This window comes from Antrostomus carolinensis, unplaced genomic scaffold (assembly GCF_000700745.2).
Source record: "Antrostomus carolinensis isolate BGI_N321 unplaced genomic scaffold, ASM70074v2 scaffold2106, whole genome shotgun sequence".
Classification (NCBI taxonomy): domain Eukaryota; kingdom Metazoa; phylum Chordata; class Aves; order Caprimulgiformes; family Caprimulgidae; genus Antrostomus; species Antrostomus carolinensis.
This window is the reverse complement of record NW_010320993.1, coordinates 67,558-89,314: the sequence shown is the minus strand read 5'-3', so window position 1 is coordinate 89,314 and position 21,757 is coordinate 67,558. Positions and strand designations below refer to the sequence as shown.

The following is a 21,757-nucleotide window of genomic DNA, read 5'->3' as shown; positions in this document are numbered from 1 at the left end:
TATTTCCATTGCCGGCAATGGATGTTATATCTTAGGAAAATCTGACTCCTGGTGGAAGAGGATTAAAAAACTTAAGTGTATATGAGCATTCTTGTTCCATTTCTTCAAAATATTCCTATTTCTGATTTCTAAAAATAATGATGATGATAACTTCTTTCATTTTTGGATGAAAAAAACCCCTATTCAGTACCAAGATTCCAATTTAAGTCATGTCTTAAAATATATTTGTGTTTTCTCTCTATTTCTTTATGGAATGAATTTGCTAATTAATTTTTCAATGCTTTAAAAAAAGGCTTAACATGTTAACTTTAAAAGAGGAAACAGAAGACAGCAGAGGACTCCTCTTCAGTTGTGTTTTATCTGTATTTCCTTTGTGGGGGGAAAGAAATCAATCTTATCATAATCAGAGTAGGTAAGAGAAGAAAAAGGTAGAGAAACAGCTGAGAAGAACAAAACCAAATTCTTATTGACACTTGACATCCATGCTTTTGGTCTTGACAAATTTATCTAAAAAAATCCATTATCTACATATTTATATCCAACGCATTGATAAGGCACTGCACAACAGTTTGTGCACATGTGGCCTCATTCTTCACCAACAAGGCATTACTATCTTTCAATAGCATTTACCTTAACAATATGTAAAAGAATCATTCATTATTACAAATTTACACAAAAAAAATCTTCCTGTACATGATTGTCTCAGTGATGTACCTATTACTTTAAATTAGACATATTTTAAACTACTTTGTAATGTGCTAAAAGCAAAAGTAGTTGCTGTACCATAAGGCAAAGGCTTATAATAGCCTTTAATCCTATTATACATATCCTCAGTTATATGATGTCAAAATATAGTCTGTTCATAAATAAGTAAAGATGTACAGAGTACCCTGGGTATGAGAAACCAAAAAGTAAACCTTCTTTACAAGAAAATTACTCCACTGGTATTTTGAAAAATCTCAGTCTTCATTGTGCAATCAAGTTTGCTGTGTTGAAGAACGGTGTGTGTCACATTAAAGAGTCTAAAAACTACAAAGCATTTGCAGGTCCTTTTTTTTCTTCACAGGTATGAACCTTTTATTTCTTTTTTTTTTTTTTTTCTCCTTCTCTATTTCTTTTTGGTAGCAAATACGGTAAAGATGAGCTGTTCAAACATTTGCATGGCTTATTTTCATTGGACTCGCAGTACCAGAGTCAACAGCTGTTCTGAAGAAAAAGACATGCTCCTCCATTTACTGAAAGGGCAAGGGTTAAGACCAATTGCAGCTGTACGTCAACATGTTGAAATCACAAAGTTCTGTAGTCCAATGCTGACACAAGACACAGGCATCCCATCCACGGGCAGAAGGAGGTTCTGGGGTTTCAAAGTGCTGCTGAGCTGCTACAAGTACTCCAGTTCCAAGGCATGGTGAAGGGCCATAAGGTCAGAGTGGCTCGAGATCCTCCAAAATGGCATAGCATGCTGTGAACAGCACAGACAACATGTAAAAATAACCCCAAGCATTCTGGTATTTAGACCCACCCATTGTCTTTCGCAAGGATAAGGGAATGCTGCGAGGAGAGAAAAAGAGCTCTTAAGACCTCGAGCCCTTCACATTTATCTCTGGTTTCTCTGACCCACACCCTCAGCATAAATAGTCAGTAATAGCAAATCTATTTACCAAGACAAACAATAGCAAACATGTCAGGAGATCATAAAGAAGGGAGGGATTTCTTGTCTCTTTGTAAGAAGAACAGATTTCAGCACTTTGCAGAAGAATATATTATTTCTAAAAAAAAAATTAGGAAAAATAATCTATACAGGAAGCATGTGGGTAGTTTGAGGAAGGGGAACAGGACTTGATTAAAAAACAAAAAATAAAGGAAGTGAAAGTATTTTTTACTATCAAAACCTGTTTGTTCCTTTTGGAACTATCCCTGGCAGGTGAGTTAAGAACATAGCCACGGTGATTCAGAATAGCTCATGTGTTGCTCACATCATTTTGAAAGGAATTTTATCCCAGTAGTTTGTATAACATCTCTCATTGTTAGCACTGATCTTAAAACATCTTTTCCATATGGGACAATTCTAAAATAAATACATATTTTTTTCCTATTAGCTGTAATAAAATCTGTCTGGAGCACAAATATGTTTGCAAAGAACCTGAATAAACCAAAAACACAAATACCAGGAAAAAGCACACATTACCTCATCCATGAAGAGTAAAAATCTGATTAAGAACTCTCTTTATACTCTAAACCAGGGATTATAGTGTCAGCAATAACCTTTGCATAAATAAATAATAATAAAAAAGATAACCATCAGATTTTGTCAGGAAATATTCCATAAATCCCATGGGAAAATAGTTTCAATTCAACAGTGTTCTGAAGGCTACCACGATCGTGTTCAACCTTTTCATTGGGTCAGCTTGTGTTTTAGCATCTTTAAGAGGCAAACCACAAGCAATCCATTATCACAATAGCTTCTGAGTCCCCCAAGCATTTTATCTACAACTTCTCAGACAGGCTTTCTTCATTCTCCTTCAGCACTTCCTGAGTAAATTCCTAATTCCACTGAAATCAGTCGCAAAACTCTACCTCTTCTGATTACTACTTCTATGCTGACCTCCCTTTTACATTCAGGTCTTCTCAACAAATTTTAAGTTAGAGAACAATTTTGAAAACAATGTGAAACACTGTTTCCAGCTGCCTGTTCCCTGTAAGCCCTGTGATTTTAGCTTACATCTATCTCAGAAGGCAAACATCTTAGCACAGAGCCTGTCATAAATTTGTCTTTAGAACCTCAGGTAAACAGCTGTCTGTCAGTGTATAAATAATTATTAGTTTTAGAAGGAGCGGCAAGTCTCTCTGAAGACAAATGGCAATTGTGAAGGAACAATCAACTGTTGCTTTTGCAAGAGTCAGAGAAGACAATACTGAATTAATTAATATTAATAAGCAAGACTAAAGAGTTGTACATGATCAGCAAGGGAGCACTGTAAGGAATCTGGAAATGCGCACTCAATGCAGGACAAGTGTTAGCAAGCAGAGTTGCCCAACCAGATGGACTGCAGAGTGAAGGGCGTGGCACTGAGCACCCAGTGCCCATGTGTCAGGGTTTTCACTTCAGAACAGCTCCAGTTTGCCATCGTGGAAAAAGTGCCCATTAGCAGGTGAAGAGCATTTGGTGAGCACCTGGAGAATATACTGTTCTTTAGTTCTATCCAAAAGAAATCTATTGTGGGTTGAACCAGTAAGAACAAAACAAAATTAAAATTCCTAATCATGCTTTTCTCTGGACTCTCCAAAAGTTTCTGTGCACCTATCTCTTATTTAGGCTGCAAGATCTTCCTGGCAGAATTTATAACATCTGATAGGGATATTGCATCAAGGACAAACGGGTACAGGTTTGCGCTTGCAGCAGGTCCACGCAGTGTTTGCCAGCTGACTGCACTGGGCTGGCGATGCTCAGAAGTGCCGCCTCCCTTTCTTGTGCGGCTCCAGTTTCCCTCTTCTCTTACAAGGCCCCTGCCAGGTAGGACCTACCTGCTCTCCCTGCCAGCCAGCCACAACTACCTGCTTCTCTTAGTCAGCTTGGCACCAGCTCTGCCTCAACCACCGGGCCAGGGAGGTGTAAATAGCATACCTAAGATGTGGTGTAGCAAAGAGTTTGGTGGACACCTGCCTTTGCATAGTGTCTCTGTGGAAGCCAAGAGTCAATGACATGGACGTCCTCCAAGGTCACACAGCAAACTAATGAATAGGGAGAATTGTAGTAATAAATTCTTGGCTTCCAGCTCTCACTTTATGCAGCTCCAGCATTATACTGCTTCCCTAGTAACAACCTCAGCATCACAGAGCGTACACACACCAGGCAGCTAAGGCAGTTAAAGACCCTGATTGATTTAACAGAAGGTTTAGCTTCTGCTAAACCAAACCACAGCAATTCTTGCTAGATGCCTATATGCAATATCGAGTTTTAGATTACTCTCAGCTGTTTATGGTTAGATTTTAAACCAAAACTTTAAGTGATCATTATTTTGGCTACATCTTTCTATTTCAAATTCACTTAAGCATCCTCTGCTTTATTTATATCTGTCTGTGAAAGGAGTATACCTCCACTTACTCCATGTAGTTACAGGAGTGAGGTGTTGAATGATTCTGGAGTGTCCTACACAAAAAAAAGAAGTTGTGTAAACCTCAGGATTGTAATTATTTTCGGTTCTCCTGTACATAGGTCAAAAGACCAGCAGCACACTCCCAAGAAAAAAAGCACGCCAGGAACGCGGTGGCTGCACAGGAGTGGCACCTGCACTGGCGCTCCCTGCACAGCCGATTCAGATCTCTATCAGTCGGACCCTACGGCAAAGCCTTCATAGCCAAGAGCAGGGGAAACAAACGCGATGCAGATCTCTCTCTCTCTATATATATATGTTTGTGTATTTATATACAGTTTCACACACATATGTGTCCATATATACCCATGTGTGTTCACAGGGCATACACAGTAATTTTCACCTTATCTAAGACAGCAAATGATTATACAAAACTAAAACATTTAAAGTAACAAAATTATCATACAAAACCTTATGCATTACTCCTGTATTAACATGCCCCATTTATCCACAACTATTCAGCCCTGTCAAAAGTAGCAACACACCCATGAGACAGAAGTACCTTTTTTCTTACTAAATGACCGGGCAAGCGTTTCTTTGTGTATATGTTATACTAAATATTGCCCTTAGAAAGCCACCCCTGCCAACATTTAGCGCACATGTCATGTACAACACGTGTCTTCTATTCTGAGCACACTGAAAACTGCTAATATCTCATTTGCTGTGGTGGGAGAAAGAATGACAAATGCTAACTGCTAATACATAGCTGCTGTAACTGGACGCATTAATATCTAATGAAACTAAAAGAAAGCTTTTCTTACCGCACACTGGAGGAATATGTATTTAGACTGGTAGTAAAATAATGATTTTGTGTACTATTTCAATACCTTCCAAGAAGCTTTTTTATTTTAAAAAACATGAACTGTTTTGTAGATGATACTTGGTAATAAATACATTTATGAACTTTTTAATATTTTTTTTATGACATTTTGAAATGAAAAATGGTGGCAAAAGTTTGAATTTTATTTTGGTGTAAAAAGCATGAAAAGCAAAATTATTAATTTAGTAAATCTAATAAATATATAATAACCCAAAATATTAAGGTATTTTATTTCTGAAATAGAAGCAATATTAATTTTTCAGCATATATTTACTAGAAGAACAAAACTTCAACTATTTTATTCAACAAAATAAATTGTTTCTACTAGTACATGTGCAAAACAAAGACATTTTTTGATGGCAATACTGAAAAGTGTAGACTATCCTCCTTCCCTTAAACATACTTATACAAAAACCTTACTCCTGAGATTTGTGACAGATTTGAATAGAAAACTCATCAGCTGCTGTCATCTTTCACAGTATTTTTGTTGTGTTCCTGCCAGATTTGCTAAGCGGTCGTCTTTACTTCCTACCTCAAACCTGACCAGCACAGTGTGACTGTGAGCTTAAAAACAGTGGCATATTGGATACCCATTTATATTCTATTTATTGCTCCACAAAGATTTATGATTTTTCCTCCCAATTTCCCTCTTAGGCAGCATGATCATTTTGGAGACAAAGGGAGAAGCTGATTTGCCCAGGCTCTCCTGAATCACCTGATGTAAAATCCAGCTCCTCAGTGCAGAGAGCCTCCTCCTTTGTCTCTTCTCGCAAATTAGAAATCCTTTGGAGGATTCTCCTAAGTAGAAAAACTCAGGAGCTGGGGTTTTTTTCTGCCTTACGAGTATTTCCCAACTGTGTCTCCAAAGGCAAGGGCAAAAGAGGAGCTCAAACAAAACAAAACACAACCAAACAAAACACAGCTAAACAAAATAAAAAACAAACAAACAAACAAAAAGCACAAAAAACCCAAAGCGAAGCAAAACAAATCACCAAGACAATGGAGTCTCTGGCATAAAACCCCAGAAACTTATTCTGCGAATAGCTGTGTCACTGCAGTGGCACTCAGACACGGAGGCTCTGACCCGAACAGCACCCACACCGGTGCTGGCAGCCATCCCGAGCACCCCTTGGCTCTCACACCCATTTCTCCCTCCCCTGCTCTCGCTCTTTTCCCGGGGAAGTTGATCTAAAGGCAGCAACCTCCATGTGAACCCTAGGGTTACAGCCACCCTGACTGTGTGCTGAACTGATCCAGAAGGGTAGGATTATTCCTCAGTCTGCAATGCAAACGTCCCAAGAATTTTAATTGTCTTATAAAATATTTTGCTGGAAGTGACAGTTAAACAAAGGTGTCGATACCATGGCTTGTCCCGTGCTACATGAAACGTAAGAGCGTGCAGTTTCCTCAGTGTGTTGTATTTATTTCCTTCAATCAAAAGAGGCTTTTTATGAAAAAACAGTCTATCCTAAAAATGTTTCTCAAAAGAGCAATGATCTTCTAAATGGTATTAAAAAGTTTCTATTATTGAATTTTTACAATAATGACAATAATGAAAAGACTTTAAATGTGCCCTTTATTTTTTCTACTGTTGTACTGATTCAGGATTTTCCGTGAATGAAGGAAGGACATAAATGAAAATCCTGTTTTATGATGAAGCAATTGATAAATAATTGGTAAATTATTTTTAATAACAAATCTTAACTTTCTTACCTCCTAAGCTGGAAGTTCAGCTCCTTTTGCTAAATGAACATAGAATAAAAGATCTCTCAAATTACATAGGCTTGAATTCATATGCTCACTTAAAAATACTCATTATAGTTTATATGTAATCAATGAAGTGCTATTTAAAGAAAGATGGACTGTTTACACTCTAAGTAGTGTAAAGAAGCATACATATACTAAGGGCTTCACCACAGGCCAAACCCCTTCAGCAAAGTGCTGTGCAAAGGGTAACACAAAAGCTGTCCCTGCCCTGAGAATATCACAAAACCCAATGTGCTGATGGGATTGAATGTGGGAAGAAACCAGCTAACAAGGTTCAAGGGATAAGCAAGGCAATGGGGTACATCATGGGGCAGTTATGCCACTTCAGATTGACGGGCTTTGGGTGTTTTTGCGGGGGCACATCATCTCCTATTTTGTCTGCACACTCTCCAGAGAAGGTCTAGGCTTTTACTGTTTTCTATTATCATTTACATTTATTTCAGCAATATCATTTACTCCTTAGACAGGGCATAGGTCTTCAAACTAAAGCACAGTATATACTAGGGTGTGTTCCCATGCTCACTCCTCCTAATAACCCTAAAAACAACCAAGGAGCAGATAACCAAAAAGGCATCATCTGAGTTGGGACCAGCTCCTCATACCACAAGGCACTGTGTGGTTCTTGCTCTTGCAGAATGTGAGGGCCAAAACTTAAGAGGCAAATCCTGTTTTCAGAGCGTGAAACGGTGACTTCTTTTTTGATGGAGTAAGAAGCAGGACAAGAATCACAGAAGCATTTTCCTTAATCAAATTAATAGTTTCTGCAGAAAGGCAAGGCTGCTGGTCTACTTATTGACTTCTCTGGCACTGCTGAAGCAGATAATTTAATCCAGAGCATCTAACATGCTTTGAATCTGAAAATTCCTTCCACCGAGAAAGAATACGCAGAAGTAATGGCACAAAGGAACTTTCTATACTGCTACTCCTCTTAGCAACTGGAAAGGCTTTTACTTATGCTTTTCTGAATCATGTTTCCTGTTGAAAAAAGCATCGAATTAGATAATGTTACCAAAAGGACTACTCCTGCCATTATCATATACAACACTATTTCACTGAGCAACAGAAAAGGAACAAAGAGAAGATTTTTTTTTCACCCTGATCTTAAATGCAGCTTTTAAAATGTAATCATTTACAGCGGGAAAACATTTCTCCGCAAAGATGAAAGGCATTTCTGAAGGAGAAAGGAGCAAACTGTTCTCATCAGTCCGCCAAAGGAATATATGAAACTGAGACTCTGCGAAGTGCCGGGATGAGCTGGGAACCTACCCGCAATGCTTTAGGGGCACAAAACCCGGATTTCATGAAGCAAAACCAGTCAATGGTTGTTAAAATGCCATGCAGACTAATTAGTTTCACCTCTCCAATTTAGAAAGTTGCAGTGGAAACAGATAGAGAAGTACCACAGAGAGTTTCATGGTAAAAAAAGCAGCTGTGTAAAAGCAATTTACAGGGAAGCAAGAACAGGTTTTTAGGAATGCCCATTTTCCTACTCTTTCTCCTGTTGCTCAAATAGTCAATATTATGCCTCATTCCTCCAAGCAAAGACTCTGTATCTGCTGTACTTGGGTAGAATATCAAGGCTAGGAATACTGCCTATTATTTGTCAGTGGGAAGTATTGCATTTTATGGAGGTTACTCCACACTGGGCAAAGAAAAAACCCCATGAATTTTTCCCTTCTTCCCAGAGGAAAGAAAAAATAATAAAGACATAGTCAAACAGTATCCTCTGCTCAGTTAACTGAGGTTATGAATGCAGGGCAAGCCACAGGTAGTTACCTGAATGCAGAATCCAAATTAGGGACACACAAGAAAACTGAAATTTATGTGTATCTACTCCAGTCCTACATACCTTTTCAAGGTGTGACATACACATATTTCATACAGTCAGATAGCACATTGCCTTTGATCAGCAACAATTGCCATTTTTTGTTTATATTCATAACATCCTATGTGGTATTTTGGGATGCCAATGAAAACAGAACTATTAGTTCTTGGCACAAATCTGGGTTCCATTTTCTGGCTCCTTTTCGAAACACATCAAACATACACAGCTAGCTTAATGTGTCTTTTGGAGAACAGCAGGGCACATTATTATCTGCAGTTTTATGCAGCTTTCTACTAGATATGGTCAAAACATATTTCATAAAGCAAAGATACAAAACCGAAAAGTCAATGCATGCTGTCTCACATTGAAGAAAAGACAATTTTCCTTTCAGACTCTTGAAATCAACCCACACTGAAAAAAGACCATTACCTTTTTTGCACCTTGTTCTTCTTCGACACCATCCCCTATAACAACATACACTACTTTTCTTCCAAATCTTTGAATTATTCGCTCAAAACAACTTTCCTTTCCTGAAAGAAAAAGATCAGACTATTCAGGAGAGGTGGCGATGGGATGATATCAAATAAATAAATTTTTAGCCTGGATCTCCCCAGCACTTTGAATACATAATTAGAGCTATTGGGAGAGAAGAACCTTTTCTGTGGGATAGTGTATCGAGGCCAATTGCAGGTTTACTCCTGCCACAGCAGCTGACAAGCAACCTTAAAATCTGCTTCGTGAAGTCCTTTAGTACACACGCCATGGCAGACATAGCAGACTAGAGGTCCACAGTATCACCCTTCTTGTCTCCTTCCCTAATCTGAGACAGGTTTCAGGGACAACTTCCCTACTAGGAAAATTCTCTACCAGCTGTTTACGGTCAGTATCCAGAACTGAGCATTTTGACTGAACCTGAGTTGAAATTCTAGCTTTTTCTCCACAACCTGTGACAAGATTAATCACAGCACCTGAAGCAGTAGCATCGTGACTTAGAAGGTCACCCAAAAGATTCAGATTTAAATGCCTGTAATCCAATACACGGGGAAGCTCCTTGATCCTGCAACATTAACATGGCTTATTACTTCACTGCACAGATCTAGGGACATGATCTCAGTGCTCCAGTCCTACACATAGGTACCGATACTGGGAAGCTTCAGGTACTGCTACTGGGAAAGAATGCTTACAGTTGAGTTTTCTCAGATGTCCCCATTCTGAAAGAGCACTTCACTCTGTTCATGGAACATACTTACTCGTGTGTCTACAGCAACCAATGGAAAAAATCATGTTTTTCAAAATAAGTTATTTCAACTACAGAACAATATCAGCTTAAGAACAAATAGGTTGGAAATTCAAAAAAAAGGTTTCTAGCCAGCAGATAAGTCAAACTACTCAATGACACCCTTTAACAGTAGTGTCAGGCATAAGAAACCTCCAACACTAACTAGGCTGGAACAGTGCTTGAAAATTATGAATCATGTCACGTTACAAAAATCTCATTATTTCCCATGACGGTCAGTGACTGAACACAGTTTTTGAAAAATACCTTTCTGTCCTGTGTATGTGAAGTCACAAGTGAATATCTATTAAAATATGTTTTAATTAAAATGTGTATTTAAAGTATTATAAATTGAAGTTTTTCCAGATGCTACCAGAACATTTGTGTCCAGAAAACAGTTTTAAATCTTTTATGATAATGCTTTCAAATTTCTACATAAAGCTGTCAACCAAGTTTTTTTAAAAAAAACAAAGCCAAACAAAAATAACCCACCATTTTTTCTCAGCAATTTGAGCTTCCTGTATTATAGATACTTAAGAACACATGAAAAATGTTTTCATGTAGCCCACAATTTTGCAGGAATCTGAGACAGAACAGATATGTCATAATCACATTAAAAACTACAAGCACTGTTGCCATCTGGTCCTACATACTTCTGTATACTCAGAATAACATCTTTTATATCGAACCAGAAAACAGAAATAAACATTTGCCCAGCTGAAGCTCATTATGGTCAGTATGAATGAACTTAAATAATTACATTCTGCAGAAAAACGTTCTTGCTTCTGGTAAATTATTTACCAAAATTTGCTCCAGAGCCCTTGAAAACAAATGAAGCCAGGGCTTACCTTTACAGAATCTCTTCTGCTAATCTGGGGAGACTTCAGTGTTCTGTACTCATAGCCTACTAAAAAGTCTTCTCAACTGCTACATAGCATCAATTTTGAGAAATTAGGGCAAAGAAGCAATTATATTTCCCCTTATCAGAGGCTGCAGCAGTGTTAACAGAGCTATATGAAGTTTTCTGTGCTGGATCATGACAAACCTTTTAAACGTACTTTTAGGATGCTTTAGCATGAAAAGTGTTTCATGTCATCAGGTACTACTAATCTCTGTATTTGCTACAGTGAATGCATGTAAGAAACAAATATAGACAATATCTTTTTATTTAGAATTTCAGCTTTAAATGTATCACAACATTATAAAAATAGCTCACCTATTTTAGTTGCACTGTAAATATTCTCTATGGGAAATACAACCCCTAGTCCATACAACAAGACTTTTGCCAGAGCTGGAATTAGCTGAGTAGTAGTGACAAGAATGTTCACACAGTTTGTCCTATGGAAGAGAAAATGCAAACATCCTTTTTTTAACAAAACAAAACAGAACAAGGAAAATCTTATCCCTCCCATCAGAACCCCTCACCATTATTATTGCCACTTACAAAGAAAGAGGCTTTTTTGACCTTACAGGAGAGCAAGGTGCAGAGTGGCATGATCAGATCAGATTAACGAATGAGAAGAAGGTCCTCCACAGGACCAGGCAACCTCTTCAAGATCATGAGCAGACATCCTGAAGTTTCCTAACTACCCTGTATTCTTTGTACTCACCTCGAATGAATAAGGGTGAGTGCTTTCAGTGCAAGTGTTAACCAAGAATCCGTCAAAGCTTCAATTTCTGCTCTTAGTTGTAACCAAGCCTCTCTTTTTGCTGGACCAAGAAGACCTGTGGAGTAGATAAGGGCATGTCTGCACCTAAATTAAGCAACGTTCTGTCATTCTCCTTTGCTTTCATTAGCTCAAAGACAACTTTCCACACACTGCACACGAAACAGCTCACTAAACACTAAGAAAGTTAAGAAAGGAACAGAAATCAAAAGTTTTTCTTTTTACTACTTTGCATCTATATTTGTTATATACTTCAGAGTCACTTGCCTCCAACATTATTTTTGTAGGTATTGTATATTTCTTTTACTCGTCTGTAGCGGAAAGCCAATTTTCGCATCCAGTCCACTCCTCCACGCACCCCTGTCGCGAGGCACAAATTTGCACTGGTGGCGGCCGCGGGAAAGCCGTCTGTTCCGAAGTTATAGGTACTAGTCAGAGATAAGAAAACCCTCAGATTAACAGAAGGCAATAGGCCACATTCAACCACCAGCTACTCATTTTACTGGGTTGCAAAGGCTAAGACAGCTAAAAAGATAGCAAGCTACTGTAAGCGTTACAGCAGTTCATTGCTTTCCCAGGAAGAAACTCACAAAGCAACATTTTATCTCGTTCAGTTCTCCTGTACCTTAAATCTTGACCGTTGTCGTCTGAAGACACATCGTCAATGTGAACCTGGTCGCATTCCTAAGGCGACAGAAAGACTTTATAATTTTCTTGATCTTGCAAATCTTGAAAATAAAGCTATTAAAAACTATGAACAATCTACTCATCGGGGATATTTTTAATTGTGGAAATCAGTAGATGGCAGTCTTGTTAAAACAACCATTTTACCTATTCCTTTGTGCTTGTTTCTTAGAATAAATGCACACTATCATTAGCTACTACTGTTAAATGGCTTTCCAAAAACACATTTTTGTGTTTAGAAAGGAAAGTGGTTAAAAACAATTAGCATATGTGTTCCATAAACATTCTTATAGCCTTTCAGGTACCTTAAAACATCATACTACTCAAAGCTGATTCAGTCAGTGCATAAGTGTAACTGAAACCAGACATTTTGGTAAATGTAACATATTAGAAAAATTAAACCTGATGCTAACCGCCAATGAAATTATGACCTCTGATTGCTGTTGAGCCACACACCAACACAGCCTGAGGCCAGTGTTTCAGAGGAGTGCAGACGAAAAATCTGTTCCTAGTTTGCCATTCATTTGAGAGTTGTGAGTTTCCTTCTCTGTCTTTGGTCTTAGTGCATGAAAGCAGCATGCAAAGATGAAGAAAATCTGAACAGAAAGAGCCAAATCAAACCACCTTTCTTCAGTGACTCGTATGCAAACTAACATGGCACATTCGTAATTAGCTTTGTCCATCACTAAATTAAAAATCATAATACATATTGTTTATCCACCAAAAGACCCTTAGAACATTACTATTAACAATATAACTTTTGGCAGGAAAACAAATAAACCTCTGGCACTCTAGATCAATCTCAAGTTAAGGCTTGAAACAATAATGGATTTCAATTATTTTAATTATTTCCTCTTTTCTCTCTTAATGTGAAGTCCTGTAACAAACATGATCTATTTTAAATATGAAAATACTGCAATCCTTTACTTTTGTGTTACTGCTTTCCTCTGAACAAATTTTTCTCTCTCCATGGATTTGTGAGGAAGGGAGGGAAGACAGAAGTGGAAAGAAACTCAAACCAGCTGTTCCCTAACAGAATTAAAATCATGACCCTCAACCCTGTTTCTAAAACATCCATTTTCCAGCCAACCCTCTCCCAGCAAGCAGCAAGCTCCAAGGAGGAAAAGACTTTGACCCTATAACCTTCTCCTCCTCTCCTGAGGTCAACAACCTCAGATAAGAAAAAAGCTGAAGAAGTCTATTTGGCCTCACATGACGACAGTGAATTCTAGATTTTTAAAAACACAGGTCTATGAAAAATACCTCAGAAACTTTTCAAATGCTTTGAAGAACAAGGTGTGGTCTTTTGCACTTGTACAACATTTACTTATTCCTACTGTAGTAAGTACTCTTTTGTATTTTATGCATAGGTAGCTTATGCTAGAGAGTGAGGTAAGAGCGACAACGAGCACAGGAAAGATGATACTGCGTTTGCTCATATTTAACCACGATACAGTGAATTTCCTCCTCAGGCAGACAAAATGTATTAGATGTACAGACACAGCTGAAACTACAAGTGTGAACATATGTTTCTAGGCTTCAAAAATCAGCTTGGCTAAAAAATAGCCAGAAGCTTCTTCAGCAAGTTACCAAATTCACAGAAATGAAGTGGGTTTTTTGTTTAAAACTAAAAGTAACTGCCCATCCAAATGCCTATGAAGTTAAAGATTCAAATATAAACTGAGTGTAAGCTAATGAAGGGACATCCTCCTGAATCTGTGAGTTTCCCACTGTAGTTACTCTTCTACTGCTTAGTGATTTCCTAAAGCCTCCACGGATGGAAAACTTAAGCTTGAGTTGACAACGTAGCAGTGAAAATTATCAAGTCAATAGCCTCCTCCCCCAGCTTGGAAACTACGAATGACAACTGGAACAAGCTGCTGGAGAAGAGGATTCAAAATAGAAATCTGAAGAAAAGACACTTTTTTTTTTTTTTAGTAAACACAAAACTAAAGGAAGGAGTAGAAGATCAGCATCTCACAAAAGTGGTTGAAAGAGGGAATAACTCAACAGACTTCCAAATTCGGCGCTCTCAGGCAAAAGACAGAGGCAGGAAATATGACACAACTACATCTTAGATCGCACAGTTAGAGAGGACCTGAGGATGTGGAACTTTATGCTGCAAGGTCTTGGGACCATCACAAGCCCTAGGACATCATAGACCTTTTCCTCTTTTGTCTAACCATCTGCTTGGTAGGTAAAAAGTGAGAACTGAAATGATACATTAGAAACAAAAATCATGGCATTGAAAGAACAGAGATTTTGGAAAGAAAAACCAAGAAAAGAAATCAGAGACTAAAAATTGGTGGGATAAAGGTATAGAAACAGTGTCAAGAAAGTAAAGTGAGTAAAAGTTCACAAACATCATAAATTTCAGGTGAAATACTGATTTAATGGAGAGAGATAGTGTCCTCTTTTGTCAGGAATAAAAGAAGAAAAAAGTAAAGTCAGGAAGGGCAAAGTTAAAGCACAAGTTTAAGCAAAATTAAAGCACAAGAGATACATGTTATAATTTGGAAAGGATTAAAGACCAATGTGATTGACACTATGTTACAAGAAAAGGAAGGTCACAAACAGTGCAGGACTGTTTTGCTCCTGTTGAGTGGCAGGACACAGCTTTGAGGTTAAATGCGAGCTTTGAGTGCCAGGTATTTTTTCACGCTGTCTAGCTGAGTCGGACTTAAGGCTAATGAATGATGGGTGCATTTTTCAACCCCTGAACATGGGAAAGAAAAACACTCATTTAGCAATTGCTCTTTTAGCAGTAAAGTAATTTAGGAACAGCTCTTCAAAGCAGCCAATTAGCTGCCCCCCATTAATTGATCTGGTTCAACCTTCCTTCAGAACACCTTGTATTTGTTTTTACCTGCTTGCTTTGTGTGGAGCATTTTGTTCAGGAGCAAACACTACTTGAGACACTGTTCAGTCCCCTGATTAGTATAAGCAAGCACCCACACATTCAAGATTTTAAAACAGCAGTTTACTCAATAAGCTCCATAATCAGGTGTATGCTAAAATGAAGTTTGACACTGACCAACAAATGAGGTATACACTTCCAACCAGTACATCTTTGCAAAGATGTATTTTAATAAAAACACAGACTGATAAAACCCTCAAGGAGTTAGCAAAAAAGCTTCTGTGATGGGAGCCAACTTAGAGCTAAACAGTCATTCAGAAAAAAAAAAAATAATACTGGTTTGTTTGCAGACTTACCATTTCAAACTTCTACAGATATATTTGACACTTCTGTAAAATTTTCATAGGAAATACAGTACTAGTATTCTCCCCCTAATTTATCTGGCAAAGTGATATCTGAAATTAATATTGAAAGTCCCTGTAGAAAAACTATAAATACGTGTTATTTATGCAGATGTATTTTATTATGATAGAATCAGTTTGGCAGTCAGCTCCAAAGCAGAACATTAAAATTGTTGGATTCTCTTTTAAAATAGGTTGAATTGGCAAGTAAGGAGCAAAATATCCTGTGGCTTATGTATAAAGATTATGCAGCAAGCTGTGTTTTTGCTCCTAAAGGTGTTGACCTTGCAACTTCAGTGTATCCAGTTTGAAATCTTCATGAGGGACAAGTGATGACATGTTTGCACTGAAGGTTTGGATTTCAGTCAGATAGGCTGAGATGCAGCTCTGCACTTTGGGATCAATCCCTAGAAAGCAAAATGCACTCGGTATAGTTCAGGGATAATACTTTCAGAAAGGCAAAGCATTGTAGGCATCTAAACTCTATTCTCACCTAGGTCTTTTAAACTGCACAGATTATAATGAAATCCTTGCCAAAGTGCTTAATTCGCATTTGAAAATGAGATTTGGGCTACTAAAACATACAAAAACTTTAAAAGACCTTATTCATAGTGCTGCGTGCATGTTCTGTGTACTAGGGGCAAACAGGGGATAGGACAGGTATTCACAAAGGGTAATTTAGTCTAGGGAAGCAACACTGCTCTGCTGCAGATCCTAGGACAAGTTGGTCAGAAACCTGGAGCATTTGTTTTTTTCTTGGTTGGTTCTCTGCAATCAGCACACTAGCTTGATGGCCACTGTGGGAAATGGCAGGAGAGTGGGGCTGGGTGATGGGAGCGCTCCTCCAGGCAGCAGCCTGGCAGCTGTCCAAGGCAGCACCCTCAGAGCTACTCAAGTAAGTGCTGTCTGGACGCTGAGGAGGTTTGTTCTAAAGGCTTCATGGAAAATTACATTTTAAGAAAGAATTTGAGGCAGAGAGAAAATTAATCTTCTTGCAAACCGAGAGAGCAAGTCTTTTCAGTTCAGGAATAGCAGCACAAAAGACAGCAAGCTGTGAAATGAAGGAGGATTTAAAAGCCTGTGGGAGGGAGAACCCAGCAAATCAAGGGAGAGAAAGAAGACATTTTGTATATACCTTTAAAGTGCAAGTTTGGATGAGGAAGGATGCTAGATAGGTGATGTAAAACATCAGTAAGATGTTCAAAGATATGATGCCAATGGTGATATTGGGGGTTGTCTGTGGACTTACCAATTAGCCTAAGGGAAAATGAGAGTGTCAGCATGTGTAATGTAGCAAATCTACCAACAGTGGTTTAAGAAGTTACTATCCATGCTGTCCTTTGCTGTTTTTTCACACAGCTGGCTTGCATGGATCCATGTGTTTGTGTCCCTCAGACCTTTCAGTGCCACAACTGGTAACTTCGCTTGAAACAAATCTCCTGCAGCAGCTCAATTAAAGCAATAGGCGTGCATGGAGTAACTGAAACTTGTTTCATCGTTCCCTTCCATTAGCTCTGCTTTGGGGCTTGAAGCAGCAGCAGATACGTGCTTGCAGGAGCTACGTAAAACTGTTGCAATAATTTGGTAGGTGAAAATATATCTCCAGTGAAATGCAGTAAGCCAAAGAAAAACAACAATCAAAAATTAATGACTAGATGAGTCTAGCCGAAGACTTGTACGTGGAAAGCTTGTGTCTTCTCCCTCCTCCATTCCCAAAGCATTTGCTAACTCCTTCCTCCTAACTTTTCCTCTTTCTCTTTTCTGTTTTTGTATGACGAGTCAAAACTCCCAGAGATGCTCCACAGTCAGCATTCACAGCTCTTAAAAGGCCTGGACCTATGTAGTCTTCTGGAATCATTCCTTTAAACTAACTTCAGATCTTTATAAAGATTCATATGCAAAGCATTAAGTTATGGCAGAAATGTTCTGCAAATATTTATATTACTTTGCTCCTTCGCTACCACCCGTCAAGTTCTGCACTTCTGCCATAAATATGTAAAATATTCCTCACTACTCAATTTACTGTAGGAAAATTAATAATAACAAAAAAAAGAGATTAAGGCTGTTACAAGAGTTCCTCTTATCTGTGCCAATACTATATGCCAAGTGGAGTGACATAACGGCTGGCATGCTGATCATCTACATTTCTGTGTTACAAAACTAACAAAAAAACCCTAATAATTCTGCTGTCTTTGAATAAACACTGAGTGTAAGATAACTCTGGCAAGTTTGCATATTATGAAAAGCAATAAAGTGAATAATACTGTGAACATAACCTCAGAGGATGATGAAGTATTACAGCCCCAAATCTGCTGATTATGGCTAAAATATATTTCCACATTTGGTTAATCTTCTTAATTTACCATGAGAAAAGTAACACCATGCTGTCAACTAATTGTTTCAATACCTTAGTCTGCAAAGTCAAATGAGAGAGAGGAAAAAAAACCCCAACAACCATCCTTCAGAACAAGCTATTTTCATTTTGCCTTTACATCAGCTTGCCCATTGAGACAGCCTGGAAGCTGGCCAACTCACAGGAAATGATTGCTGGGATTCTCTGTTCCTCTCATATCTGTCATTACACAATTATATCCACTGCTTCATTTTCCCTACTGAACAGTAGAGAAATTTGGTCATGTACATGTGAGAACAGATCTGGCAAAACAAGTTAAAGCTGCAATCCTTTATAAATGTGATGTATCTGAAAAAAACTTTAATTAAAAAAAAAAAATCCTCTAGTGTACACTGCTCTTTTTTTAATGAGCCTTTTTATGACAGCAGTATCTCTGTTTATGTCTTTTCCAGAAATAAGTTATATACTCTTTCAGAGATACACTTTTTCAGATTATTTTCTGCTACACAAATACTCATCACTTCTATAAGCCATCACAACGTGCTTCTTTGTGAAACATAGGCTGACAGATTGTCAAGGAATGTTATTCCAAGCAACAATTGCATATTCCAAAGCAAATTTGTGAATTACAATTTTTCTTTATAAATCTGTTGGCTTATACATCTTTTTATTTTTAGCTGTGATTATCTTCCTGCAAAATAAAAAGCAGATTGCTCCAACTATTTTAATTTTAGAAAAATAACATGCAAGGATCCCAACACTATTTAATAGTAGACATTAAACTGGACAAGTAAATTTCTATTTTTTACTTGACTGGAAGGATAGCAAAACCTCTAGTATGCATACAGGTTAGAAAATTGACGTTACATAGAACAAAACACTTATATCCCATATGTATGTGCATGGCCTGTGCCAAATGCTCCTCTACTGTATTTGATAAATATACAAAAACCTCTGCACTTCCTTTCAAACCAAGGCAATAAAGGCTGAAGTGCTGAACTTCCTAACCCATCATCGCAGAGTCCCTGTTAACACAGAGCACAAATCCATGTGAAAAAGCAGAGACTACGGTTCGCAGCTTCTCAATACTGGCACTCAATTGGCAGGACCTGTCATCTCTGTCTAGCCTGCACTTTGTGACCCTAACATTTTCTCTTCTTTCCCACCACAATTATTCAGCGCTGAAGAAAAAAGGTGCAGATTACCTGTGGGTCAGGCACAGGATATGAAGAACAAAGAGAGTTCTTGAAATCCACTTCATTCTGCCTGACAATTTGTGGATGAACACTCAAGGAATTAAATCAGGCTGTGAAGGTTTTCAAAACACTCCTACTTTAAACTTAAGACTATAAAGAGAACTTTATAGTGTTAAAAAAAAAAATCCTAACAAAAACCCAAACCCCACCTTTTGCTGTTAAAATAGCACATTGAAACAAACAAACAACAAAAAAAAGGCTATTAGCTATATAAACTGGAAGCCACTATAAACACTGAGGACTAACAACCAAAATTATTTAACAAACTCACTTTCATAGCCAATGCCTTAGGAGCGTTCTCCCACACCGAACACGTAACCCTTTTAGAATGCACAATGGATGCCATTCTTTTCTAATAGGAAAAGTGATTAAAATCCTATTTTGCATGCTCACACGAACAAGTGCATTTGGATTAAATACGATACTCCTAAAGTAAACAGTGTTTGTTCCAAAAAAAAATACAGATCTTATTCTGCAATTTGTGTTTACTGAAGTAACAACACTAAAATCAAGGTTTACATTTTCATTTCAGCTGCACCTTGTAACTGGAAGAAACCTATTTAAAATAAAATATGACCTAGGGAAGTATCTATATAGCAACTGTAAAATGACAATTACATGCGCACAGCAAAAGAAAACTCTATTTTGCTAGTTCTCTTTACCTCATAAGTGCAATGGAACAGATATTTCAAGAACTAAGAGTGCCTCAGTAGATATTAATCAATACATTGAAGTCTTTCTCTTGAAAATGAAGACCAAAATGTGAAATCATACCTCTAGCACAGGGTCAGCAGAGGTCAGGACAATCACAGTTAAGTGCAGTCCCCCAAACCCCAGAGCTTTCTTGCTTGCTACAGGGTGTAGATTTGTTGTTTGGGTTCCAGCTCAGAGATATTCCCTATCGTTCCAACTATAGTGCTCGTTACATTCCAGTTGTTCAGACAACGTAAAACTGGTCTATTTCTGTAATGTATGGTCTACCTCAGGGAAGTGTTTTGGAGTGCCTCTCTAACAATCAATTCTTGCTCCAACTCTGACAAAATAATTTGTTATTCTATTTCTGTATATTTTGCAGGAAAACAGAAGTGAAGAGGAGGATGTCAAATAAAGAATTTTACCCATAGATACAAATGTCTAAATATGACTCAAGTTTATCTGTTTAAAGAGTTTGTGTCAGTCCTGGAAAGGACACTGTTAAGTTCAAAATGTCAAAGTCACTTTATTTTAAAAGTTCACCATTTTCACATTGTAAATACCTTCTTTATGACATGATTCATGTTATCTGCAGAAATATACTTTTGTATAAAGAAAAAAATTCTGTAAGTAATGAAAGCCAGTGAAAATAAAATATGAATGTGTTTAAAGAAGTAGCAAAAGCCATGAACCTGGTCAGCATGTTATGAATTATTCCCAAATGTATTAACTTGAAAACATACCTTTAGGAACATATACATTTTATTGAAACTATATACTAAAGGCTGTTCAAATATATTTAAATTTTTAAACAATTTCAAAATTAAACTTATTAAAATAATGTTTTTTCCATAAAAGCCTGAAAACAGTGTCTCGTATCTCAGGAAATGAGAGTGCTCTTGTGGTTCACATGGAAATTTTCACAAAAAAGATGCAAGGTCTCTTTCAGTCCTGTGCAACCAATTCATTTAAATTGGTTCTGTTGGTCATCTCCTAAACACATGTGTTTCAATGAAAGCTATAGTGCTTTTGGTTAGTGAGTGTCCCATCCTTGTAATTATCTGCTAATGGGGCAAAGACTGAAATTAAAATTCTCTGCTAACCTTGCCAGCACAGACAGCTTAAACTTTTGCTCCTATGGGCAGCCTGAAGACCTTTGCACTTTGCATTTTTCTCCTGCCTTTTCTTTTGCCCCTCAATGTTGTGGGCAGATGTTGACCCCTATGCCTCTGCTCAGTGGCAGAAGTAGGGAGTGAGCTGAAGCAGAGGATGACTACCTGCTTACCCAGGAGTGCCAATTGAATAGGCAAGAGCTTTCATGCCACCTTACAGCCTTACATTTAGAGAAAGGGAGAAGCAACAGGAAGCCAAATAAAGTGATAAAGTGATGCTATGAGCTTGGTAGGATCCCATGTATTTCAGCTGATTTTCTTGAGAAAGAAAATCATATAGAGTCTATTTTCAGTGGCACCGAGTATGAAGGGACTCACCGCTGGATACAGGAAAGAAGTTAAGTGGTTAATAAGCTTCATAAGCCTATAGGGATGATCTTCCCAAGTAAGCTAAGGAGGTATTTGTTATTCTTCATAGCTCTAACACTAATGAACCACAGCAGCACATTCCACAACAGCCAGGCATCATACATTTTGGATGGGTTGAAGATTTTAACCAGGTTTTGCACACACCAGCAAAGCCACAGTTCTGCCTATGAATAAAGACTTTGTTTTGCATTTCTGTTCATTTACCTACAGCTACACGTGTGGTGTAACGTAGTTCCACATTCATCAAGTGGAACTTCATGAGCTTTCTGCAAGTCACCCATGGCTGTTGTATCACACAGACGAGAAACTATGTCCAGTCATTCCCTCATATACATATCAGTGAAAATTCCTTACTGTGTTTTGTACTTCCTTTCTTTTCTTTCCTTCCTTCCTGCAGTGAAACTGAGCTGTTCCTGGATTGCTGCTGTAGAAAACTAAATGCAAATAGATGGGCTTTGTGTCT

The 21,757-nt window shown here is 37.9% G+C and overlaps 1 protein-coding gene across 8 annotated transcripts in view; it reads right to left on the bottom strand.

The window, feature by feature from the left end:
- Positions 1–235: 235 nt before the first annotated feature.
- Positions 236–21,757, bottom strand: part of EYA1 (EYA transcriptional coactivator and phosphatase 1) — an 83,807-nt gene continuing 62,285 nt past the window's right edge. For all 8 annotated transcript variants that reach the window (XM_010169744.2, XM_010169745.2, XM_010169746.2 and 5 more), the window contains 6 exons: positions 12,135–12,193; positions 11,777–11,937; positions 11,453–11,567; positions 11,059–11,180; positions 8,996–9,096; positions 236–1,462 (listed from right to left, as the gene is read on the bottom strand). In XM_010169744.2, coding sequence (XP_010168046.1) covers positions 1,382–1,462; positions 8,996–9,096; positions 11,059–11,180; positions 11,453–11,567; positions 11,777–11,937; positions 12,135–12,193 — 639 coding nt within the window. In that variant the 3' untranslated portion in view covers positions 236–1,381. The remainder of the gene's footprint in view (positions 1,463–8,995; positions 9,097–11,058; positions 11,181–11,452; positions 11,568–11,776; positions 11,938–12,134; positions 12,194–21,757) is intronic.